Here is a 27,439-nt window from a genome sequence, read left to right as displayed (position 1 = left end):
AGAGTTGGGGTCATGAACCAAGCCATCCATTTTTATAGGGCTCTGCGCATATCATTCAATTCCCTTATAACCAACACACTTTAGTGTCTCCGATTTCATGGGATTAATAGCAAAAACTTTACATGGGGTTTCCTTATCCCCTAAGGGTGGTGGGGTTGGATCACCCCCAGTGAGATCCTGCTTACTCTGTCCCCTAGTGGTGTGATGAGCATTGCAGACTCACCCACTTAGTCCCAAAGGGGGTGGCTCCCCCTTGGGTTGAAGGGATGAAGTCCCAGGATTCTTCACATCCCCTAGAACCAACTGTGGCTCAGACTAGAAACTGGCACCTTTGGGCAGGGTTGATTGTTAAGCGGTTGCCCAGAATGCTGTCCCTGACTCTCATATCAGGTTTTGGTGTCTGGCAGAGGGCCCTAGTGCACCAGATCTTTTGAGAAACCTTTCTGGCTGTTGTAGAGGACACGGGAGCCTTGTCTGTGAGTGATGGGCTGCAAGGAGGTGGTGTTCCTCTAATGCTAGACCTACTACTACCTCAATGGCGTACCAAGCTTGGATGTTGTGGAGGGGAAATTAGTGGCATAATGAGGTCTGGTGCCCAGGACTAAGGAAGCTTCCCTGGAGTCATTTCATCCAATGGGTGCCCACGCATTGGAGGATCCATCAATGCAACACTCGTGGTACACTCGACACATTTCAATTTTCTGAATTGAATTCCAAGGTGTGATATTTACCTCCAGTTTTCAATTTGCCCTAATAAATAATTATCCTGTAACATTTAAAAGCATAAACCACTCGAGAAGAGCAGTAACTTAACGATTCATAATAAATGCAGCAAAACACTATTACAGACGGAATGAGAAAATAAAACAGTAATTTGCTCCCATGTATAATTCACTGTACATTACCTTCCCCAGGTGTCCTGGCCATCACATGTTAGGGGTCGTAGCTCATCATACGGGAATGCATTTTCGAGGTAATTGTTGTATGCATGATAGAACATGGACTTAACCCGGTCCCTGGTGAAGAAAGAAAAGTAAGGCAGCATTGGAAATTACTCACAATTACAAAAAACAAAAAAGAAAGTTACACTAATATTTCATTTTGCACACCTGCCCTTAAGAACATAATATACTATGAAATAAAGGTAACTTTTTAAAGTCCTTTATTCGCAATTTTTCAACATGCACAAAGTATTCATCACAATATACACCTCAACAGCGCTCTCGAGTAGGTGTCCAGACATTTGGTCGACCTAAAACTGGTCGAATGACATTTGGTCGACGCAATTTGGTCGAAAACCAAATGGCCGAATTTTTTTTTTAATTATATATTTATTTTTCGGGTTTTCGTTTTTTACAAAAATGTGTTTTTAGAAAAAAAAAAAAAAAAAAAGAGAAGAAGAAGAAGGGGTTGGGGGGGACCCCCCCCCCAAAAAAAAAAAAAGGGTGAAAATAAAAAAATAAAAAAATTCGACCATTTGGTTTTCGACCAAATTGGTTCGACCATTTGTCTGGTCGACCAATTTTTTTCGACCAAATGTCTGGTAACCCTCGAGTATCCCATGCAGGGTTCGAAATTGCTGGGAGCCATTTTTTTTTATTATTGAAACTTCAGTTTAACAATATATTAAAAGGTTAAACTTTTGTTACATGCAATTTCCAAAGAAGAAGAAAAGAAATAAAAAAAAAAAACAAGAGTCATCATCTCAGAACAATTACTTTCGACCCAGACTACATATATAGTGTTTGATTACATTTCTCCAATCTAAACAAAAGCTTTCATCAGAATCATGTCTATGTAATCAACTACTGCGCATGACAGTTTTATGTTATGGCCCGAAATCACATACAACCACCAAGCTTCCAACTCATTATTTTTGGGGGCAAATCTTCCAAGATGAAGAGTATGCTGGCTATTGATGTCTGGACAAGCAATTATCAGATGTTGTAGTGATGCTATTGCGAGCCCACAGTAGCAACATAAATTGTCCTTCACTTCTTTGTTCTATCTTTGCCACAACATTTCTTTGTTATTCAAGGCATTCAGTCTTATTCTCAAGAATTGGTCACGATGATGTTGTGACGACAGTTTTGCAGATATCTGGGTTGGACATTTAACCTGTGTTCTCAGACACCCGACTTCAGTGCGGAGTGCAGTTTTGCGCGTTGTTGTAAGTCGATTATCCAACACCAGGTCTCAAATTTTTTCTTGCCAATTTGCAGGCATTTAAGCAGTTCGGATTTCTTTATGTCGGCGGATGACAGGATCTTTTCCAGAAGACTTATCCAGGCTCCTAATAAACCAATTCGTTCACAGTCAGTTCTAGCTGTCAATATCTGGTAGGCCGGGATTGAGGGACTCAAGACACATTTTAAGCAATACAGCCAATGATTTCCATGTTATCCTGGAGCGCAGGGGGTTTAAAGACAGTTCGTATCTTAGAGCCGTCATTGAAATATAAGATGGTAGGTTTAACACACGGCGCCAGAATCGGCCATCTAGTCTAGATTGCCTTTGATGTTCCAGCCTGCTTCGGCACCAAAAGCAATAGCCGGGACGAACTTTCGCAAATAGAAGGTCAGTACCGGAGGCATTGTAAATTTCCCGTAATGCTTGTATATTTTTGCTCCCTGTATGCCGAATTTCATCCTTCGGTTTATTAGATCTTGAATCCAGTGATGTTCACTTAGTGAGTTGTTATAAGCGATTCCAAGATATCTAGTTGAAGTGACTAAGCTCATGGTTTCGTTAGCAATCGTCCACCTGAATGCTGTGTCCTTAGTGCCAAGCGGCCCAGTAGTCTTATTTTAGTTTTTTCTGTATTTATTTCCAGATCATTGTTTCTCAGGTAGTCATATAGTCTGTTTAGTAGGCGCTTGTAGGCTAATCTGGGTACAATCAAGCAACACGAGATCATCGGCATACGTTATGCATGGTCTAGGTGCATTGGCAGATCAGATATAAACAACTTAAACAGTTTGGCGGCTAATGGACAGCCCTGTTATACTCCTTTCTCAGTTTGTATTTTGTCTGATAAGTCGCCCTTGTTGTTTAATCTTACTCGTATCGATGTATGCGTATGGAGTGCTTTTACTGGTTTGAGTATGTTTAAAGGGCAGTTCCAGTCAAGTAATTTCTGCCACAGCATTCTGCGATTAACACTATCTAACGCCTGTCGCATATTGATAAAGGCCAAATGCATTTTTTTTTACCTTTAGGGCTTCCAACTTTAGTATGTTCAGGATCAGGAGGTTTACTTCTACTCCCACACCCTCTGTGAAGCCGGTTTGGCGAATATCAAAGGTCTTTGCACGAAAGGCCCAGGACGCCAACTTATGTCTCAGAAAAGAACCAAAGATCTTCCCAGTAGTATCAAGTAAGGCAATCGGGTGATAGTTTGATGGATCAGCCCGATTGCCCTTCTTGTAAATGAGAACAACTACAACCTCCCGCCAAGATTCAGAGATCTGCCTTGTTGATGAAAGTAGACTAAACAAAGTTTCGATGAATTCGGCCCATTGGGTTATGTGCTTTTTCAGCATCACGTTTGTAATTAAATCAGGGCCCGCTGCATGTGAGTTCTTCAGTCCCCAAATGGCTCTTTCGATGTCTTGTGAGTCGATTTTTACAAACCAGGTAATACCACCATTGTTGATTGTTACAAGTGGTCTGGAGGATGGTTTCCTATAAACTAGGGCAAAGTGCTTCTCCCATGCAGCACCAGCAATTTAGTTTAAGATGATTGGAGGACATCTTGTGTGGTCTGCATTCAAAATGGCTCAAATCTCACAAGTGTTTTTGGACACCAATAGTTTCATCATTAGTTCTGCTCGATCTTGTTCGATGATGATGGCTTGGGATTTGACCCAGTTGCAGTAGCATTGTCATCTGTGTTTGACAGAGTTTCTCACTTCTACTGAGGTCATAAGGGTTTTTTTGTTTTTCTTCAACAGTCTCACATCTCGTCGCAGAGCTCTCTTCGCGGACTCAAGAACATTACTAAACAGATGATCATGCGTGAAGCCCATAGGTCTGGATGAAACAAAGACACCGTAAAGTCTGTCAGCAAAGGAGCAGAAACCACAACATGAGGATCTTTGAGAATGAAAAACTTTTGGCTCAGATCTTGAATTTGGGGCCTAGTAATGCGGAGTCAATTGCTGCCAGCATTTATGGAGAGGGTGGTTGCCGATTTTTGACAAGGCAGTGCCCACTCGATTATGCAACTGAGTCACCAAAGCTCGTGGTCACGGTTTTTCATCGAACAAACTTGCAGATTGACGACATTTTCGGCCACAATGCAAGACTCCCAGATATAGTCCAGTATTTATTGGATTCGGCATGGTGCCAAGTCGATTTAGGCAGCTGGTCTCCTCTCACATTGCCATTTAGTATTATACAGTTTCGATTTGCCAGTGCAGACATCCAAATCTGGCCTCTAGCAGCAACAGCACTGTCAGACAAGCGTGTATTTATTTGTCGCTCAATGTCGTATTTGAACCATGTACAGTTCAGATGGCCACAGCAAATTATTGACAAGTTCTTATATGCCACAATTGCATTGTCAATACGCTGAGTGGTCGAATTTGCAAAGCTGGTACTGATCTTTGCAGGATTTAGGTAACCGATTATCAAAAGATGTTTGCGTTTTGGATTTCCGGATGTTTCGTCTGAAGGATGATGCCTTGATCAAAAGGATTCGGGCTAATCAAGTCCACAGTTGACCACCAGGTGTTTATTTTTACCAATGTTAAGAGGCCCAAGTATGGGCGACCTTTTTGATTTTTTACTGCTGGATTTAGGTAAATGCTGAAACCGTCTCTCGTCAGAGCATCGCGCAACCAAGGTTCCTGAAGACAAATAAAGACCTTTTCCAAGTCAACGTCAAACTCGTTAAATAAGTGCACAAAGCCTTGTGTATTCTAGGATAAAAATCATACACGGGCACTCGTGCACCTCCGATCATTGCCATTGGTGATCGTGGTGTTTTTCAAGTTTTGTGGATTGTCTGATTGGTGTTTGATCGTAAAGACCATCTCGTTGTTTCGTGGGATATGGGTAGGTCAGAGATTTTCTCAACTGTGCACATCTTTGTACGATGTTCAAATCGTCAGCAGCCTTTGAATGCAGCTCCACATCCTTGTGGGTCTCAGCAATGGGTTCGAGCATGTCGAAACCAAAGGCAAGTAGTTCATCAATGGCTTTCAAGATCGTGTTGAGAACTGCAGCTGAAGCAATGTGGAGTAAAACTTGGTCTGAGGTTTTTTCAGTGGGGTATTCCACGATCTTCATGTCGTCGGAGTGAATAGTAGGTAGAAAGGGCACACAATTGAATAACTTCATTACATTGGTGCGGTTTAAGTGGACTTCATTTTCATCAACTTGAATGTTTTGAAGTCTCAATTTACAGATTTGCCTTGTCGGTACGAGGATTGAGTTCGAGTGGACTCCTGAGGTGTAGTGAACCAACTTGTTCTTTTGATTTAAAGGCATTTTTCGATTTAATTTTGAAGCGGGGGCTGGCTTGGGTTCACTTGCCCCTGGGAGTCCTTTGTCACATACAGCATTATGTTGACCCATCGCTCGATCACTGAACGACAAGCGACTTTCCGAGCGGCTTCGCAAAATCAGAGAGGCTTTTTTTTGTGTGATGTCTTCAATGCTGACTCGACTAGCACTTAAAGAGTCCTCCTGGTGTGAATAGGTTGATAAATCACACAAGTTTATCGCTCCTGCAGAGGGTGAGGAGGAGGCACTTTCAATATCGGAGTCTACCCTTATCCGTTTATTGGGGAGTACATTTGTTGGCTCCTGACTGTTGTCAGGTAAGTCCCTGTTTGAGGCCGTCTTTACGTGTGTCAATTTTGTACTGCCTGGGCGTTTAAATAGACCAGGTTTGGTAGGTGAAGACAAGTTCCTGATAAATTTCTTTGCATTAGAATGACCTAGCTTCGTTCTTAAAGGTTGTAACCCATTTGAAGTGGTCGTAACATTGGGCTTGAGTGCATTGGTTGTAACTGGGAACGTTTCCTTCAAGATGTTCGAGACTGATTTGGCAGCACCAAAGAATATGCCAAACGAGGCTGGTAAAGCTCAAGCAGTGGCTCAGGCTGCCTGCTTACTACTTTAGGTATCGATCTTGTCAGATTGAGACTCCAAGTCGTCGTTTGAGCCATTTTCAAGAACGCCTTTGTTTTGAGTACTGCCGATTGAAATAGAATCGGTACTCAAACTGCCAGTAATAGGCAAGCCTTTCTTTTACATGGATGAAGGGGATTCGTGACTTTGAGGGACACTTTCTTTTAAATGTGACAATAGATGGAGCAGTGGCGTCACTAGACAGATGGTGCGTCCTTGCTGGAGGATTTGATGCTTTTGAGAGTCCATCAATTGTGCTTGCTGGGTCAGTCAAAAAGCCTGCTGACCCTGTTGTACAATGGGTATGGCGCAACTATTTGAGAAGCGGTGGCAACACTGTGACGCATCCATTTTACGGCTTCAAGCAAGCCCTTGGACAGGGTGTCATTTTGACAGTGGTGTCGGGCTGCCAAATCACATAAGCGCTCCTGCCAACTAGTAGTCAGATCGTCTTCCCTTGAGATCTGATTTTGGAGAACGTCTTAAAGGAATCAATTTTTTCCATTTTCGTCATTAGGTTCAAAACCATCGCGGTCTGGTCCTTAATTGCCTCATTAAGGGATTCATATAGTTTTACGAAAGGGATCATGGCCAGCGATGAAGCAGCTAAGACACTGTTATGAATTTGGGTTGAGGCTGCTGCGGAAAGGCTGGACTTTGAGCCAAGCTCAGGTGGACGGTCAGTTGCAAACAGAGAGACATTTGCAGCTTCTGTCTGCTGGTCACCAATTAGTGAGACATAACCAGTCGACTGGTTTGCCGAATTCCTTACAGAATGTAAATTTTTCCTCGTTCAAGAGTGGAGTGCTGGCATTTACTTTAGAAACACCTAGATGGTTAAACAGTAACAGGGACAAGACCAGCCCTTACTCGAAGACTTCTTTGTGATTTGTTCGTCCGCGGGGTCAGGCTTTGAATTGAAATGCGGTCTTGACCCATCCGAAAGTCCTTTTGACCTCCAAAGGTGGTAGGACGGTCCTTCCACGTTCCTTATGTCAGACTCTTTGGGATCAACTTTTGATGCAGTATCTGGGCATCTTTTGTTGGTAAGAGTGGACTTGTAATGCGCACTTAGCTTCTTTTTTGCAACAAAAAGTCTGTAGTTAACTGCGCCATCAAACGAGCATCACGTGACGTTGAATCAGAGCATAAGCTTTGAGTCTCCTCTTCAGCAACTTGTGCACCATCAGTTTGCTTTGGTGCTAGTGTTAGTTGGTCTTTTCTTTCCTCATTATTCGTTGTTGAAGTGTGACACCTATATGGGTTTTGTGGGTCATGTAGAATTTGATGACCTGCAGGGTCTGTGGACGCACTTGGAATAAGAGTTGTTTGAGTATCGGCCTCAGCATCAACATCAACGGTAACGGCATGGTCGGTATTTTCAAAATTGGTCTAAGACAAGACGGTCAAGATATCGGTCGCTTTTTTTGGAAGAGTGTCGTTGCTAACGAAAGCACTGGCAGATTTTGACTCGGTTAATAGAGGTCTCAAACTAAGGTTAGAAGATGACAACTAACGGTTTTGTTCATTTGAAATTGTTTTTTCTTGGGCGGAACAATTGATATCAGTCACCTCCATTAGTTCAGAATCTGTGACGTCGAACGGTGAATAGAAGACGTCAGGAGCTTCGAGACTTGTAGGAGACGTCAATCCAGTTGGAACAGGATACCAGAGGGTACCGGAGCCAATCCAAATAAGATAAGTAAAGCATTTGTTTTGGACGCGATAGGCTTCGCCCCAGGCTCCAGCACAATTTCAGTCTCTTTGCCGGCATTTCCACTTACGAGCTCAGGGAGAAGAGTCGATTTCATTAACAGGCGTCCTAACGCTTGTTAGGCATCTAGAGCTGACCACAGGTACGAGGATAGTTACTTCGTTCAAAGGAAGCAGTAAAACTGGTTGTTCGCTTACCTTGATGACCTTGGCAACCATAGAGGCTTTAATTGCGGATCAGGGATTCAGCATCCGGCGATGTTGTAAAGTCTTTCGCATGGTAACAGGGCCAGCGTTAGCAGTCATTTCTCCCCTACGGCCCGATGCGGACTGATGCAGACTGACTCTGCACCTCGACTACGCTAGGAGCTAATTTGCTCCGACTTCTACCTTAGGGTGACCATGGTTAACTTAAAACCAAGTTACCAGGAGCTACTTTTGGCTCACTAGAACAAGGGTTTTCTTATCTTACAAACATGCATGTGTCAATAACTTTGAGAAAGTAAACGAAGGCGGACACACTAAGGACACATTTAAATATCATGGATCTTACAGGGTTAAAATGTTTTGTGCATCTCAAGTGGAAGTTAGATTTGCTGTGTACTCGCTCCTGCCAGCAAGGCCTGGCAAAATGTTGGGGCAGCACTTTTGAGAGGTACGGAGCGGGACGGTGGTAGTGGAAGAGAACCAGCACCGAGCGACGTCATTATTTGGTGCTGCCGGAAGTCTTCAGGCGAGCAGGTTCTTTTGCACAAAATTAAAAGAGGGAGAAACGGTGCTCCCACTCGCCAGGTGCAACCGAGACTCGGTGGCAAGGAGGGCTGTAGCCTAGGTCTGTGTTTTTCCTTCCACCCACCCGAAATTCTGAGATAGGACGGTGTGGATAGGGCTAACCCGTCAGCGGTAGGTCTAGCTTTGTAGTGAATGTATACTGGTCCCAAACATTTGGGGGGATACTGGTAGAGGGATTTTCCTCCTAGTTGGGGGCTGAGACTTAGTCATATATGGCAAATTAGTTATGGCAGGCGCTCACTGAGCAGTGCCTAACCTGTAGGTGCACAGGGGCATGGAAAATGGGTCAGAGGGGATTTGGTCGGTTCACTGAGGTCTCCTCATTCCTCCAGGACTGTTTGGGCATGGGGAGATATGTTTGGGGGATGTTGAATAGGTTTTGATGACATGCATTTACTGCTGTTGCATTTTGTAAATGCCTGCTGCCAAATGTTTTCCAAAAAGGATTCCTGTGTCGGGTCTCTCTCCTTGGCCTTGCCGCCTGCGTCACCCATGGTCTAGGTGACTCCAGATAACCAGGAGCTAGCTGGTTTTAGCTCCCGTTCATCGAATCTTGATTTGGAACCCTGCCATAGCCATGCATGAGAAGGCCATCCCGCATAGTGTTCCCACCCTTTTGGATTCTGGGATTTCTGTTTTTTTGTTCCCCAATTGAAATTTTGAAAACTACAAGTCCCAAAATTCTATTAAAAAACAGGACTGGAAGCCTCACGCTTGGCCACAGAAAACCTGAGAGCTCTGTGCCTTAATATTGTATACAGATCACTTAAATGGTCAATCTTTCTTTTGAGTTCGGAAAAAATAATTTTCCAAGAAAGCATCTCTTTTTAACAGTTTTTATTGACTAACTGCTGTAGAAAAAAAAATTAATGACCATCAAGCGAAAATCCAGTAAATCAGGGGCATGGGGCATAAATGAAGAGGGCGGGGGGCTTCAACGATGGAAAAGCCCGGATTTTCCAGTGAATAGGAGTGTCACAAACACGTGTTTAACACAAGAAAGAGAAAAGCCTCACCAGTCATCTTTCCGACCATCTACTCCAACACAACTACTGCAGTCCAACACAAACGGCAACATGTACTGTGTCACAGAGAGTGCCAACAGCTCGGTTAAGTACCAGCCTCTCTTCCCATCTTCGCTCATTTTATCATGGCACTTAATTGGCCCACAATTCGGGGTTCTGAACTGAAAATAATTTACATAAAATCTGCAGCCTCCCTCTAAATCAAATGGTCAAGACTCACTGCTTGAGGACAGCCCATGTCACCTCCCCATTCTGCCCTAATTGGACTGCTGCCGTATTCAATTCGTAAAGTATTTGGATTGGGAAAGGATATTGGGGGGGGGGGGGGGGGTTTGGGGGGAATCTGTAAATTGGCTAACATTTCCCACAGTACATTCCAGTTCACAGTCGAATGCACATAAAAAATAAATCTATAAAAGCCAGCTATTGGGGTCAAGTTATTTAACCCTCTATTTCTCCTTAAATGTGCATACTATGGCATTTGGAACTGCCTTGACTGTTGGGGTTACTTCATCAATGTAATAAGTCACGGGAGGATGGCTCAGGGGCAACGTGCTCGCCTTGGAAGCAAAACGTCACGGAGGACCACAGGTTCAGTTCCCGGGTCCGCACTTAGAAACCTCTGGGTATTAAGCGCGTTATAAATTACCAATCATATCATATAATATCTATTATTACAGTGCTTAGAAGCATGAGGAATACGACATAGCTCACTTGTAAATGTGATAATGTTACATTTTGTATTAAAAAAAGACTGAAGTAGGCAGGATAGAGTGGTAGATTTTTCAAATATTGCTTGTGTTTGGGCTACTGTTTGTGTTTTCTAAACGGCCCGTGTGCCGTGGTCCCTGTTCCCCTTCCGCTTTCCCTCTCTCTCTTCCCTCCTCCCGCCCGCCTCCCTGCACGCCCAACCCCCTCCTGATTGGTCTATCGTGCCCTTATCCCAGTCTTCCCCAGGGCAGCCCCTGCCCGGCAGCCCCCTCTCGGCTAAGGCCCCTCTAGGCAAAGGGCGGCTCCCTTTAGGCGGCTCCTGGTTTGTGTCTGCAGGTGTCCGCAGGGGACGCCTGTTCACCCTGCCCACTGGTCCAGGCCACCCTGCCTTCCTGCTCCCCCTACTGACCCACCAACTAGGTTGTGTCCTCCTGTCTATTCTTTGCATCATTTCAATTCATAATATAGACTGTCTCAGTATTTAAATTGCTTGTGAAACCTAGGCCTTTTTCCCCCTTTCCAGGATTCTCAAACTTAGGTGTGTCCGCCTAGTAGAATATGCACGGTCTCAATATTTAAATTGCTTGTGAAACCCAAGCCTTTTTCCCCCTTTCCAGGATTCTCAAACTTAGGTGTGTCTTCTCTCCTGGCATAACTGTCCTTGTGTTAACTCTAAGCCTGAGTGTCTTCATCGTGTCCTATTACGCAATCTGCCTGCCACTTGCTCCATCGTCTGCCTATTCCCTGCTATTGTCCTCCTCCTGTACCTCCACCTGTCTCCTCTCCCACCTACTCTATGGTGCTCTCTATCCCTCCCATCTTCTCCAACTGCTTTTTCTATCGACTATCCTGCTCTCTAACCTGCTTGACTAACCTGATATGCATTACTGTGTTCACGGTGTTCTGAATTTGTGGTAAACTAGGGCTTGCTGCTCTCTTCCTGTACGCTCGTGCTTGTCCTACCCCCCCCCCCCCACCACTCCCAGCTTTCTCATGGTGCTCTCTATCTCACCTATCTTTTCTAACTGCTTCTCCATTGACTATCCTGCTCTCCTCACTAATTCTGGTAGGAAAATGTTTAAAAAGGACATCCTGGTCTCCAACCCAGTCTCCAACCCAGGCCTACCTATCGCTGACACCTACACCAGTGCCTCCTCTAAGGAAACTCTCACTGACAGCCTCTTTTTCGTGCCTTCTCCTGACCTATGGACCCCGCTGGAACGTCCTCTTGGCCTCCTTCCACTCCTCTAAGGCCATCATTAATGTCTACGCTAATGGGACCATCTTGGTCTAAGGCCCTCAGGCCAACCTTCTCCCCTTTGATAGACGCTTCCCGCGCCTCATCAACTTCCTTTCCTCTCCTGCTGTCCCCCCGCCTCTGTCCTCGGCTACCTTGCCTCTACCCTCCCTCCCTGCCCCCTCCTGTGCTGCTCCTTCTCCTACGCAGGGCGTACCTCTGATCTGTACCCCTCCCCGGAAGTCCTTCAAAGACGGCAACCTTCTCCACATTGCCACTCTTAACTCTCGCTCTGCCTTCAAACATTCCTCTGATATCTGCCGCCTTCTTGAGGAACTGGACCTTGACATAATTGGTCTCACTGAGACATGGTTCACGGCCAGCTCTGTCACCAGCTTTGACACACTCCTACCCGACGGCTACAAGATCCTCTCCGTGCCCAGGCACAACCGTGCTGGGGGGGCTGTGGCCCTTATCTTCCCCGAGTGGATTCCTGCCACTGCTATTCCCACGCAGACCTACTCCTCTTTTGAATGTCTTGTCTGCCGACTCTCCCTCTCTCCTAGCCATCCCCTTACCGTGGCTACTATCTATGGGCCACCTGGTCAATTTTCCTCCTTCCTCTCCGAGTGGGCGGACCTCTCCTCCTCACTCCTGTCCTCAACCACTCAACTCCTCTTTCTTGGAGACTTCAACATCCACCTGGATGCATCCTGTTCCCCCTCTGGAGTCTTTCGCAACCTCTGCGACTCTCTCTCACTCTCTATTCTCCCGTCCGGGCCGACCCATTCTGCTGGGCACACTCTTGATGCTCTGATCTCTTCTGACCTTCCCCTCTCTGTCCCTCTCTCCACTCCTCTCTCCTGGAGTGATCACTTTCTCCTCTCCTCCCACCTCACCCTCCCTACCCCACAGGCAAAGCCACCCTCCTCACTGCCATCTTCCTTCTCCGTCATCCGACCCATGAAGCGCGTGTCAGTTGAGGCTTTCGCTGCCACCTTCTCGCCCCCTCTTCCCCCCTCGGCTGACTCTCACCCCGACACAGCCCTCTCCACTCTCTACTCTGCTATATCTGATACTCTTGATATCCTTGCCCCTGTCATGAGAATCCGCCTGAAGCCCAAAGCCAAATGTAACTCCTGGTATGACTCGGATCTAGTCACCCTTAAACGCTTGTGCAGGGTGGCAGAGAGGAAATGACGTGCTTCATGTTCATCCTCTGACAAACTGGCCTGTTGCCTGCTCCAAAGGCAATACCGGCACTCTGTTCTCACCAAGAAGAGAGCCCTTATCCAAGCCCGCATCACTGCGGCATCTAACAATTCGGCTGAACTCTTTAAAATCTGCAAGGAGCTGGCCAACCCTGCTGCAGTCTCTACCTCTCCTGTCCCCTCCCAGGCCCTCTGTACGGCACGGGCCTCTCACTTCATTTCTAAAACTCAGGACATCCTGTCCTCACTCTCCTCCCATCACCTCCCCCCCTCTATTCCCTACCCATCCTCTGGCCCTTCTGCAGCCACCCCTCCTCTCTCCTTCTCTGCCTTTCCCCTTTTTTCTGCTGATGAGGTTTCGAGACAAGTCCGATCTATGAAAGTCTCGTCAGCACAGGTCCACCCCTGCTGCTCCAAAACTATTAAGGACCACATCGACTCCTTGGCTCCTGCCCTTGCTGACTTCTGCAATCACTCCTTCGCCTCTGGAGTCTTCCCATCCCCTCTCAAGCACTCCCTTGTGCACCCCCTTCTTAAGAAACCCTCTTCCGACCCGTCCTGCCCAGCTAACTATCGCCCTATCTCTATCACTACTTTCCTTGGCAAGCTCCTGGAGAAACTTGCCATCTCCCAGCTTAATCTCCATGCTGAATCTGTTGGTAGCCTTCACGACCATCAGTCTGGCTTCAGAGCTGCCAGAAGCACGGAAACTGCTCTCCTGAACATCCGTGAGGACCTGCTCTCAACCCTTGACTCTAACATTCCATGTGTTCTCATTTTACTTGATCTCTCTTCTGCCTTTGATACTGTCAACCATACCATCCTGCTCAACCGTCTCCGTGATAACCTGGGTATCACTGGTCTGGCTCTGGCTTGGCTGACCTCTTTCCTCTCAAATCGGCCCTCCCAGGTCCAACTGGGGTCTTTCCTGTCTGACATCTTCTTCTCTACCTGTGGTGTCCCCCAGGGTTCTAACCTCTCTCCCTGGCTGTTCAACCAGTATCTGGCACTTCTCGCCAACTGCATCGCTGCTCTCTGCCCCAACTTTCAGTGCTATGCGGATGATACCCAGCACATTTTCAGGCTACCCTCGGCCTCCTCTTCTCCTTCCCTCATCTCTGACTGTCTTTCTGCTATCCAGGAATGGTGTGCCACCAACGGCCTCTGCCTTAATGCCAGTAAAACCGAGATTCTACTCATCAGCACGGCCTCTCTTGGCCCTCTTCCGGCTCCTACCTGCAAGGCAAAAAACCTCGGGTTATCTTCGACTCCACACTCTCCTTCTCTCCTCACATTTCTGACGTTTCTAAGAAGTCACACTACCAGCTGCACCTCCTCAAAGGTATCCTTCCTTTCCTCGCCTTCCCCCAGAAGCTCACCGTCTCCAGAGCCCTGGTTCTCTCGAAACTGGACTACTGTAACAGCCTCTATCTAAATCTGCCTGCCTCTACTCTCCACCCTCTGCAACTCATCCAGAACAGGATTGCTAGACTTGTCCTTGGCCTCAAGCCCAGGGACTGTATCTCTCCAGGACTGAAATCGCTTCACTGGCTCCCTGTGGCTGCGAGGATTAAGTTCAAAACCCTCTGCATTGTCCACAAGGCCTTCTGGGGCCTAGGGCCAAAATACCTTCAACTCTCCCTTCCTAAATATCTTCCTTCTCGAGCACTTGGCTCTTCCCCCTTCAACTCCCTCAGGGTCAGCCGCTTCTCCAAGCAACGAGTTGGGGGGAGATCTCTCTCCGCAGCAGGAGCCTCCCTCTGGAACAGCCTTCCTGCCTCCCTGAAACTTGAGGAGAACCATCTCTGGTTCCGGAAGCACCTCAAAACCTTCCTCTTTGCTTCTGCTTTCTCTCCCCTGCTAAATCACTGAAACTGTACTGAATCAGCAACTGGGCCACTCACCAATCTCGGTCCTTGGTCCAGCCACTCTCCTCTGCACTGCCTTCCTTGCAACCCCTGCACTGCGGGACTGTCTCTGTATCCCTACAACCCCCCTTCCCAGCACTTCTGCACTCATCTTGCACTTGCCACCAGCTGGCCCTTATTATTTATCTTGTTCATTACTAACCCTGTACTGCACTTCCCCCTCTCCCTTCCCCCTTGCACTTTTCCCGTTCCCCCCCCCTACCCATGCACGCGCGATCTGAATGACACCTGGCCTAGTAGGATCGTTGTCTGTCTCCCCTTGTTCCTGCCTCGTCGCGCCTTGAAACACTTGTGTATAGGCGCGTTACAAATGCCATATCATATCATAGATAACTTAATTTTTATTTTTAACTGAACAGTTCAAACAACATGTGCGACTGTGTCGCTATGGGATAGCTTAGCGAGTTAAAAAGGTCAACTCTGACAAGCGTGCACTTTTCAAGTTCAAACCTCGGCTGAACCAATCAGCCCTTCGCCCTTCTGAGGTTCATACAGTACCATCAGATTTGGTAGTAAAAACACCTATTTTTTTTGGGATTCCAAGATGGCCGCCGGGGTGCTGAGTCGCGTCTAAACCGCGCTCTCCCCGGGCCGCCAAAATAAGCACCTCAAAGCAGCGGAACGTGGAAATCCACCAAGCGGATCACCTCCCCCTCACCTCCTGAAGCCTCCGACTCGAAAACTGGGCTGAAACGGAGCAGGGGAAGCCGGGGAACCGACGGCGACGGCGATCGCCCATCCCCCATCGGGAAACCACGCCAGCCGAGCCGGCATCAGCAACGAGCCGAGGCCTCGCCACGAACGCAAGCGAGGAGGAGGAGGCGCTGCGGCAGGGACGGGCACCCTCCCCCAGGCGGGCCGCCGGGGCCCTCTTCCACCGGTGACAGAAACAGAACGAGGCGGCATCAGAGGACCATGGAGCGGGCGCATCTGCCCCTCCCCCAATCCCGGGGGAGCCACCAGGTACCAGGCACGCAAACGGCATATGTGGAGGCATCCACATCCAGCAGGGAAAGTGCGCACTCGGCACAGAGGAGGCCGGAGATAGGAATACAGGCAGGGAATCTCCCCGAAGGCGAACGCAGCGCCCGGAGGAATGAGGCCCGGGAACTCCTCGGTGCCAGCCAGTGACCAATAGCCTCGCAAAGCAGGGGGCGCCTGAGCCGGTAACCCGCAGAAGAGCACAGGTGTTGACACCCGGCACCGGACACTCGGAGCGCAGGCCCCCTAACAATACGCGAGGCGACACAAGGGATACGGCGCCAAAGAGTGTGGAGCAGCAGACACATACGCAGCCACCGGGGACAACACGCACACAGCGCTGAAAGAAAGTGGAGGCCCACCCCAGGAGCCTGAGAGGTGTGCGCTGGCCTTGGGGCGCGAGGTCTCCCTCTGAACCCCACAGCACACAAACGGAACAGCAACCGACTCACAAGAAGGGGCACAGAATCGATGGCCCGCGGAGGGGCCTGGAGGAACGAACCCGGCGGCAGTAAGAAAGGTGCGAAAGCGGATAAGGCCCAGAGACTGGGGGGACACAACAACAGGGAGGAGAGAGACCCAACCAAATCTGTGAGACCTGCACGGAGCCCCTTGGCTGGCGCGACGGGAATGAAGGGAGTAACACACATAGGGGAAAGGCCTCTCCAAGCAGGCCCCACCAGACGCTAACTCCACCGGCGGGAGAGATCCAGAATCACCAGCAGCACAGCAGAGTGAGGGTCTCAGAGGGAACATATTACAGATCACAGGGGCAATTCAGGAGCCCAAGCTTGCCCAGGCAAGCTAACGGAACAGGTCAAGGGCAAAAAACAAGAAGGATGACATGCAAGCATGGTTCCAGGATCTGCAAGAAAAATTCATGTCGACAGTTCAGGAACAATTCACGACGATGAAAAACGACATGAAAACAGGCGGTTCAGGACCTCATGGTGGATGTGGCGAAATTGGAGGAGAGAACAGACATATTGGAGAGAACGGTCCAGGGAGTGGAAGAGGAAACGCAGCAGGCAAGCAAAACTCAGGAACACCTGGTGAGACTTACCCATAACCTGGAGATACAATGCGAGGACTTGGAGAACCGCTCCAGGCAATCCAACATCCGCATCAAAAATATGGCAGAATCAGTGCTGGACAAAGATCTAAAGACTGCGGTGACGGAGGTGTTTAGAGACATTCTGGACGCCCCGGATACAGATATAATCGGAGTAGACAGGGTCCACAGGGTAGGACCAAAAAGATCCGGAGCACCGGGGGAAAGACCACGAGACGTCTTGGTGGCACTATCCTCATACCCACAAAAAGAGCAGATACTGAGGAAGGCCAGAGAAATGGATCACATCAGGATGAATGGACAAGAAATTCTACTATACCAGGACCTGGCCCAGATTACACTGCAAAAAAGAAGAGCGATGGCCCCACTCGTCAAGGCTCTGGTGGCAAAGGAAATCCGGTACAAGTGGACCTTCCCATTTGGGATGATCTTCACTTGGGAGGGGAAACAGCGAAGAGTAACCTCCTGGGAAGAGGGCCTCAACATAATGGGGCTCCAGGACGAGGGGGAGGAAGCGGAACAAGCGAGGCCCAGTGGGGAGCAAAGGAGAAGACCTAAAGGATGGGAAACAATCAAACAAAAAAGGCCAAACACAGGAAGAGAAGGCCTTAGGAAAATGTTGTGATCGGACTCAGAGAAGAGGAATGCGGGGACCTCCAAGAGGCACCCACGGAAGACAACAACGAGGGGGAAGGTGAGAATAAGGACCGTTCCATAAGAGGCAGAGTCGGCGGCCCGGGACGGGCCACCATGCTTGGAATCCGGTAAGAACAATCAGTAATGTGGGGTTTAGGATCCCCCACCAAAATTTCCCCCGAGAGGTTGAAGGGCAGGGAGCACTGGGCGCAACGCCCTCGCTACACTAGGGACCCTCGCCCTGCTCGGGGGCATATTGTTTGGTTTATGGTTAATTGTTGGGGGGAGAGTTCAGGGGAAAGGGACAAGGAGAAGGGGGACACAAAATCAGCATAGTGGCAAAGATAGGGACGACAACCACAATGAACATTTGCCTCACAGAATGGGGAAAATCCGCATAGTTACTTATAACATAAGGGGGATGAACCACCCCACGAAAAGGGTAAAGTTGGAGAAATTCCTCAAAAGGGAAGGGGCGGAGCTCCTGCTCCTACAGGAAACCCACATAAGAACAAGGGACAAACAGAAAATCCGTATAAGGGGATATAAAATTTGGGCCCATGCCACCACGACTGAAAAAAGATCGGGGGTCCTTATTGCAGGGAGGGATGGAAGGGACGCAAAACTGGAGGACACCTTGGTAGATAAGGAGGGAAGGTTTGTGTTTGCTAACGTGGTATTGGAGGGGCAGCGGCTCACTATCGCGTCAGTATACGCGCCCAATGTGGGACAAGATGGTTTTTTGAGAGACACCCTGGGAAAACTTGAATCCTTCGCAAGGGGGGAGGTGATACTGGGGGGCGACCTGAATATGGCATGGGACCCACAACTGGACAGGAGCACGGGTTGTGCACACAGCCACGGGGCACCGTCGAAACGCCTCAAGCAACAGATGGACCAACTTGCCCTGAAAGATGTGTGGAGGGAATTGAAGGGGGAGCAAAGAGGGTTTACATTCTTTTCACATGTACATAACACTATGTCAAGAATCGACTATTTTTGGGTTTCAGTTGGGCTTATGGGCAAGATCTAGGGGCTGGAAAAAGGGGCAATTGCACTTTCAGACCATGCACCCCTGTGGCTTGAGGTGAAACTCCCGGGGAAACCTCAAGGGCTGTGGAAATGGAGGTTGCCGGAGGACATTATCCGGGATCCGGTTACGGGGGAATCCATAAGGGAAATGATTGAAGAATATTTCACTCAGAATGACACGGGGGAGGTCTCTATGAGTACGGTCTGGGAGGCGTTTAAAGCGGCGATCCGCGGGAAGATAATGACACTGAAAATCACAAAGGAGAAGCAGAGGGCAATGTGGGAAAAGGAACTGGAAAGATCAACAGAACTACAAGGGAAAACCGTGGTACAGCCCTCTAGAGACCTGAAGAAGACGCTTAGACATACCCAAGGTCAACTTGAAATGCTACGCACAAAAGGTGCAGAAAGGAGCCTACTTTACCTAAGACAAAGGTACTACATAAAAGCAAACAAAGCAGATAGGTTGCTAGCGAGACAACTAAGCGCAAAACAGAAAGACACCACGATCAAATGCATCACATCCACGACAGGGGAACTTCACACGCGTACACAAGACATAGGGGAAGCGTTCAGAGAATACTATCAGGAGCTCTATTCCACTGACCACCCACATGCAGACGCACAGGACACATATCTGAAATCCCTCACCTTCCCACAAATCTCAGAAGCAGACAGGCAGACCTTGGAGGACCCAATTAAAGATGAGGAAGTCAAAATAGCAATAAATAACCTCCCAATGAATAAAGCCCCAGGCCCGGATGGCTTCACGGCCCCCTTTTATAAAAAATATGCGAATCTCCTGATTCCAGTCCTGACCAAGCTCCTAAACTCATTTAAAGATAGTGGCACTGTGACACCCACAATGAACGAGGCGAAGGTCCTAGTATTTCACAAACCAGGAAAGGACCCTATATATCCGGCTTCATATAGACATATCTCCCTAATAAACATCGATGCAAAAATCTACACGAAAATCTTAGCCACCAGGCTCTCCCCTCTACTCCCGAAGCTAATACATATGGACCAGTCGGGCTTTATCCCAGGAAGACAAACTCACGACAATCTGAGAAGGATAATTAATTTGGTTGAAAAAATTGGTATAAAGCAGAACCCGGCTATCCTACTCGCAGTAGATGCGGAAAAAGCCTTTGATCGGGTGGAGTGGTCCATGCTCTTTAAAACACTCCACTCCATGGGATTTGGGGAGAACTTCATTGCAAGAATAAGAGCGAACTATATCGCCCCAACTTGCAGAGTGGCCGTTAACGGGGAGGTAACGGAAACGGTACACATAGCCCGTGGAACAAAGCAGGGATGCCCGCTCTCCCCGCTGTTATACGCTATCTTTTTAGAACCCCTACTTCTTAAATTAAGAGAAGCTACACATATTAAAGGGATAGACATGGCAGGCATACAACACAAGGTAACCGCATATGCAGATGATATGCTGCTGGCACTAGAAGAACCGAGCCGAACACTGGCGGCAGCTGTGGGGGAGCTAGAAGTATTTGGGACCATCGCAGGCTTAAAAATTAATAGAAATAAATCGGAAATTCTAATTTTGGCGGGAGACAGGGGGAGATTGTCAGAGAAGCTAAGGCACTAAATCTCAAGATAGTAGAGGATGGCATCAAATATCTGGAATTACACTCACACACAGGGTGGAACAGCTCTATGGTAAAAACTTCCCGCAGCTCCTCATGAGCATTCGTAGGGATATGGAGAGATGGAACCCTTTGCCGATATCGTGGTGGGGCAGGATCCAAGCGGTAAAGATGACCATCCTACCAAAACTTCTCTATTCTTGTCAGGCCCTCCCGGTAGGGGTACCCAGAGTATTCTTTAAAACACTGTCCCGGGTAATCTCAGCCTTTGTGTGGAAGGGGAAAACGCCAAGACTGGCTAGAGCGGTCATGTCCACACCAACCAGGGAGGGGGGCCTGGCGCTCCCTCACTTCCAGAAATACTATCAAGCGGCACAGTTAAAGGTACTACGGGAGTGGCTAGGCGATAATCCACAACCGATTTGGGCAGCACAGGACAGAGCAGTGGCAAGAACCCCATTAGTGGAACTACTCTGGAAACAGAAACAGCACAGACACCCCAACATAGGGATAAGCGAAATAATGAAAACAACGATGGAGGCGTGGGACACGCAAACTCTAAGGGGCATAATGACCACCACACTAGGCCCATTCACCCCCATTTGTAGAAACCCGCAGTTCCCTCTGGGGATGGAGCAGGGGGCATACGATTGTTGGGAGGAGGAAGGAATAACGCAAATTGGGGAAATGTTCATAAACAATGAAATTAGGTCATATGAATCCTGCCTCCCATTCGCAGCACGCTCCACTCGGGAGAAATAAAGACACAAACAACTCAAACATTGGCTGAGATCCCCGGATATAAACGAAGGCAGCAACGAGAACGCTCACCCCATTTGAGAAATACGTTACGACGAGCGCAGGGGCAAAGAAATGGGTTTCTACTTTATATTCCTTTATGAATACACAGGATAAAGAAATTAAGTGGTCATATATGATTAAATGGAACAGCACTCTGGGGTGGGAACCAACAAGGAAACAATAGGAGGACCTCTGGACTCTCATTCCAAAAATGACCAGATCTGCTCAAACAAGAGAAATGTGGATAAAAATAGTAATACAGTGGCACTACACCCCAGAGAGACTCCACACAATGTTCCCGAAAACATCAAGCTTATGCTCGAGGGAATGTGGAGAGGTGGGAACCTGGAAACACATCTGGTGGACTTGTAAAGGTATAAGGCCTTTCTGGGAAGAAGTTAAGGGAGAAATGGGCAAAATATTTCCAGAGGTGGGACAACTAGGAGAGGGTGTCTGGTTGTGTGGAATAAGAGACGACATGGCAAGAAGGTATAATAAATCACAATGGAGAAGTCTTATGGGTCTCCTTATAGCGGCATGGACAACAATTGCCCATAGTTGGAAAAAAAAAAAGACACCCCGCTGATTTTCGCATGGCTCCAAAGAGTCTGGGCCCAGATGGCGATGGAAAAAATCACACACACAATCCAGGGAACGAGAGACAGGTTTGCAAAGGAATGGGGCGGAGTCCTGGAGTATCTCCAATCAGTCTATATGGATCAGTGGTGCCCACACAACATAAGATCTCAGATATCTTTAATGCATAATGTAATCCCTGCACTAAAGCACGTGTCCCCAGGGAGGGAAGGGGGGGGGGGGGAATGTTGAAGTTATGTTACTTAATTGTTGTTTATCGAAAATAATAAAGACAATAAAAAATAAATAAATAAAAAAAACACCTATTTTACCGAGCTTAGAAACAGTGTCCGAAAGGTTCGTTTTGCCTAGTTAACAAAGCAATAAGAATTTAAAATGTAAAAGATTTTTTTGAGGGTGAAACTATGGTCTCCAGGTCCGTTACACTTAAATTCCAGTCTCTTTGGATCAAAAAACTGCATTAAAAAAATAATAATAATAATGCTGAGGACTAATAATACTAGTATATAGTGGTTTGTTGATTCCTTCCTGAAAAAAAAGGAAACTGCGTGCAGCGGTCTAAACTGGACTGCTTTTGAATTAGTTGCTGTGTTCAATGACTGAATGATCAACTATAGCATACAGAGATGCAGAGTCTCTTAGTCAATACTGCAACATCTATATAGCAAAAGATGTACTTCCTCAAAGTCTGGATTACTATTTTACTTTAAAGATCTACTTCCATTTTGGATTGGTGCACACAATGTTGCGTACACCTTATTGCGTTTACCAGCATTGCTTTGTAAAGTTAGTAAATATATGTGGTTCATATGGTCGAACTGAATGGGGAGAGGCGCCGATTATCTGGGCAATGTGTTGAATATGTGTATTGCAATGGCTATAAACAAAGTTAACAACAACAAAAAATAACTATATAATTTTTTTTAAGCTATTTTATTTTGCCTTTTAGGTAGAATGGTTTGCAAGGGAGGGTATGGGTCGTGTACGTAACACTGGAAGAACATTAAGGTCGATCTGTCAAAAGACAAAAAGAAAATTGAAACGTGAAAAAGACCATAACAGAACAAAAAACTAGATTTGAATTTGGTATAACAAAGAAGGCACCCATCTCCCAAGCCAAGTCAGTAAGTAAAATAACATGCATTTGAAGATCAAGAGGACTTTGAAATGTTCAACTCATGGCCTTCCATTGACCCCAATCAACGAAATTTCGATCCCATCCTCACAAATGTTGAAACAGCAGAATGTATTAACATAGAGGGTGCTGCTGTACAATCAAAGAAAATGGCCTTAGACATTTCTACTGATCCAGGAACGTGGAGAGAGATTTTTACAGATGGTGAAATTGACTTTCTTGTTAAAGAAGGTCCAGATTAAGGCGAGCAATCTGCCAAGAGATGGTGATAGCCGAAGTTTCCTCAAATGGTGCTCCCAAATGGTGAACAATGTTTTCAAAATTATCTAAACTGGAGTGATGAGAAACAAGCTTTATTTGATTTTCCCTGCTGCTTGTTCTCAAACGAAAATCCAACACAAGGATCAAGATTGCGCCTTCCTAATGGATACATGGTTCACAGATTTGGTGCTTATAAGAAAATACAGGACAAATTAGAATTTCAAGAGCAAAGCAAACAATTGATTTCATATCTTTCATATATTACATAAGAATACATACCGTTTTAGCGAGTACAGTGACTCCACCAAAGGATTGCAGGTATCAGATTGCACTATGCCTCAAATCAGGTCTTACAACCCTACAATATTAACTTAAAACTGAAGAGCCAGCACAGTGTGTCCCAGAATACCCTCTTCCTAACTTCGTACTACATGTCAGAAAGACACTTGACTCAAGCAGTACTGTACAGACACATCCAAAGGATTTAAAATGTGTGGCGAATGTAGATGATTCATTCAAAACAAAGAACTGTCAAGACTTTTGTAGTCTGCCCCATTTAGTTCAGTAGCCCTCCACTAGACTACGTGTCTCAGAAATCCTTCTGACACTCTTACTAGTGACAATCCAGTGAGACGTACTGCCAAAAGTGCACTTATGCCCAGTGGGAGGATAGTGAACTGACAATGAAGTGAACTCTGCAGGCTTCACAGCCTTGTTCACAAGCCACATCAGGCACTGCAGTTAGCTGATGATTTTGTGGCCTTGAGGGAATAACAGAGTGCTGCACAGTCCTGACTTCAAGTATTCTTTCATAGGAAAAAGACACCAAACCAGCAATGAAAGAGTGCTGTTCATTAAAAAGGAACCATTATCATTGTTCAGCAACTGCGATCATATGCCCAGGTACCCCCCCCAAACCCCTCTTCGGGGGACAAAACATGTGCAGAATTAATGTGACCAAGCAGTGTGGGCTGGACCGCCTCTTTTGGGGTGGGACCAAGCGGGATTTGCATAAGATTGTTCCCCTTTTTTAATGGCTTGGCAGGTGAAGAAAAATGGTCTGGAGGGTTGCCTTAAGCAATGCCAGAGATAAAGATTAATTCTAAACCTTCCAGTCACCACCTCTTGTTTTGCCAGATAAACCCTTAAACAGCTGGTATAGGTCAACAAGATGGCTGGTAGAGCCATCATCTACAGATAATAAAAAAAGTCTGATATATATCGTTTTCGATTCACCATGTGGCTTTCCGCTTTGCAAAGCCAGCTTTATTAAAAATGTAGTACTACGAGGCAGCCCTACAGATAACAGCAAAAAATTGGAACCACATTGGATCCTGTCCAACTGTTTTCACCCACAGGAAGAAACTATTTTTTACTTCCTAAAAAAGCACGGAGTACTAGTTTTATTTTTGTAAGACTGCTTTGCAAAACGCATCGTATGCAGGTAAACTAAAGATTGAAAGGGAGATGTAATCTGACACCTACATTGCAAACTAGATACTCAAATGCCCTAAAGATCAAACTGTAATCCTGGGCAAAACCCCAACATGGGTAAAAAAGAAGACTCTAGGGTCCTTTTGCATGACAATTATTTTTGGTTCAGAAAGCAATTTTTGCTGACATGTGTTTGCGCGCTTGTTGTAATACTTTATCAAGTCTTTACACAATTCAGTGGTTTCATATTGGTGACCATTGTAAAAAGTATGGCACTAAAGAGGTAGGGGCAGTATCCTTCGTTGTGGGGCTGCAGCAGCAGCAAAACTGGCTTTCTGAAGAAAAACGTGTGCAAGTACTCCCTTCACCAAGCCTTTTGTCCAGTGGTAATGGAACACTATGTGATACCAGAACCACACTGTAAAAACCTTACATCTCAGCAGAATTCATTTCAAGCATAGCCCACTTGCTGTATTTACTTCCCTCACAGGCACAAACACTCAAATCCCGGTATATCATTGCTAGGGGCAAAGCCATGGCAGTCAAGAGACAGGCTTTTTAAAAAACAACAGAAAAACACCCCATTTACTAGAATGCAAAAATCATATCACACCAACTGGACAAAAATGATATTAACATGTTGAGTAAAACAGTAAGATCATAACTTTATTTTCCCCATATAGAATGGAAAACAAATACCAGCATAAAAAGTAATCTAGCCTACACCTAGGTTTTAAACGTATCAAGCCTGAAAGAAACAGTACATGAAAATGCACTAGTTTAGCTGCTTGTAGTCATTATTTCACACAGCACCTAACTTCAGGCACTCCTTGTGTTTCTAATTAGTAAAAGCCTGAACCTTGTTGAGACAAGGTGCAGTCACCAAGTTAATGCTGTGTCCACAGCCATCTCACGGTCGTAAATCGCCCATTAAACTGCTTACATTCAAACCAAAGACAAACTGAAGGCGAGCTCTCAAGTTCATCTCCAAATCACGAAGACTAGTGCTGCTCCATATATTCTAATATTGACACTGCGTGCCTTAGGTCGGATTGCCTTACATCACTCAAGGTAACGACGACTGTGAGCCACGATTCTCTCTTCTTAGAGGAAGGCAAATAAATCAAAATGCGATTTTTGGTGGGTAGGGGAGGCGCCGCGGAGAGTGCTCTGCGGAAATCTTGGTATGAGGAATGAAGGGGCGTGATTGTGTATAGATACATCCTGCAAACCGAGCTTTGCAATGAAAGTTACGAAGGCACTGTGCACATATTTTGTAATCATTTCAGACACACACCTTGCGCCCACCTCCCTAATATTACTAGAAACACTTGTGTACCAGCGGGTTATAAATGACATATCAAGAAGAACCACTGCACTCACCTGTACTGCACCATGTCCGGCCCAGTGCGTTGGCCACCTTTGACATGATGACCGGTCAGCAGGACACTGAAGACACACAGATATACTGGATAAAAGTACCCAAGCATGGGAGTACAGGAAAGAGGCAGAATGGGGAGCTGAGTCGAGCATAGGGCACGACGAGGAAGAGCACAACACTATGGAAAGTAGACAGACACCACCAACTATGCGCCAGCGCAGCCTTCACATCACAAAGACAGTACAATCCGCACAATTAAAGGTCACCCAGCCCACTCAGAATAAACCACCAGTTGAGGAGGGTAGCGGTGCACGAAGCACCGATTAAAGTAAGCAAAAAGTGTATAAAGTTCCCTTCACAGACAGGACAGTGCAAAGCCCGAAACACAAACAGCCGTTAACAGCAAGCACTCTTCCCTCAAAACACAGAAAGAGCAACGCGCCGTCAGCATTACAAGGCTAGTGAGCGGCGGGGTGAGGTGTCAGACAGGAACTGGTGACACACACAACTGCAGGAAAGTCCTCAAACTCGCACATCGATTCAGACTTCACAAGACGTAGGCTGGGCTTCCTGGAAGTACACACTTCCTGAAGATGACGTACAGTTCCCTGCCGATTGGCTGCTATGCGTTGTCATTGATATGCAGCTCCCTGATTGGTGGGTATGATACACTACTGTCTTGTGGGCTAGAAGAATGTATGGCATATGACCATGATTGGCTGCCAATAAAAGGAGCCCCAGAGGGCACGTGAGAGATGAGATTGGATGGCGATCGATTGGACCCGAATCGCGATTGTGTCGGTGCTTTAAACTGTGGAGTACACGATGCTCGTCTCATGGTCAACTCTTGCAAACTCGCAGTGAACAGGAGAGGGTTGTTTCTAAGCCCACCTGCACAGGACTTTCGGTGGTCTATGCCGCCATTTAGTGGCGGCAAGTGGTGTTGTTCGATCCCGTTTCCACGCATTGAGCAGCAACGTTCTTTTAAGGACTCTTGATTGTGGGCACAGCAGAGCACCTTGAGCTTGCTTTACACCCCTGCAAAGAGCTTTTGCACACTGTGTGCATACCTCCCAACTGCCCTTTTTAGGGCAAAACTGAGTTGTTCTAAACTTTGCAATTACCCTTTTCAGGGTAATCAAGAGCTACTTCTGGACAAACTGCTCTTATAAGAGCAAGTAACAGTTCCTACAATGGGCAGCAAAAGCACTCGCTTTACTCTCCTCCCGCTCCCACCTTCTACCCCACTTTTCTCCTGCTTTCCAATCCTCTCTCCCACTTTTATATCCCTTCTCTCCACTCTTCTGTCTTTCTCTAGAACAAGAATGGCTGCAGAGATGACAGACTCCCACCTCAGCGAAAGTGAAGAAGATATGGATGGACAGTCCGACGCAAGAAAGATTTCTGCAAACACATCCCCAGCCGCATCTGCACGAAAGCAGAAGTTGTTGGCTGGACCATCAGCCGTGGGCCTGCACAGCAGCAACCGGTATGTTTTTTTTTTTACATTTTTTTTTAATTAAGCATATTTTCAGTTTACAATTTAAACTTTTTATCCTGAACAAACATTAATTACAGATTACAATTCCCCCTAAAACGTAAAAAATGTTGCTAAAAAAAATAAGGGAAATTCATTTAAATAAGGCAAAAGTACTCGAAAGAAGGACCCAATACGGGCGAAACGACTGTCCAGACTTAGTCATTATATTTTTGTTCGACGCCAATAGTCCTATTTCTCTTTCCTTCA

At 46.6% G+C, this 27,439-nt stretch overlaps 1 protein-coding gene across 1 annotated transcript in view; it reads right to left on the bottom strand.

The window, feature by feature from the left end:
- EDEM2 (ER degradation enhancing alpha-mannosidase like protein 2) overlaps positions 1–26,360 on the bottom strand; it is a 411,530-nt gene extending 385,170 nt beyond the window's left edge. Inside the window, exons 1-2 of the mRNA XM_069652257.1 lie at positions 25,695–26,360; positions 906–1,016 (exon numbers count right to left, since the gene is read on the bottom strand). Coding sequence (XP_069508358.1) covers positions 906–1,016; positions 25,695–25,801 — 218 coding nt within the window. The 5' untranslated portion in view covers positions 25,802–26,360. The remainder of the gene's footprint in view (positions 1–905; positions 1,017–25,694) is intronic.
- Between the last annotated feature and the right edge of the window lie 1,079 nt (positions 26,361–27,439).

Source organism: Ambystoma mexicanum, chromosome 3p (assembly GCF_040938575.1).
Source record: "Ambystoma mexicanum isolate Mex_15411 chromosome 3p, UKY_AmexF1_1, whole genome shotgun sequence".
NCBI classification, from domain to species: Eukaryota; Metazoa; Chordata; class Amphibia; order Caudata; family Ambystomatidae; genus Ambystoma; species Ambystoma mexicanum.
This window is presented reverse-complemented; position numbering and strand designations above follow the sequence as displayed.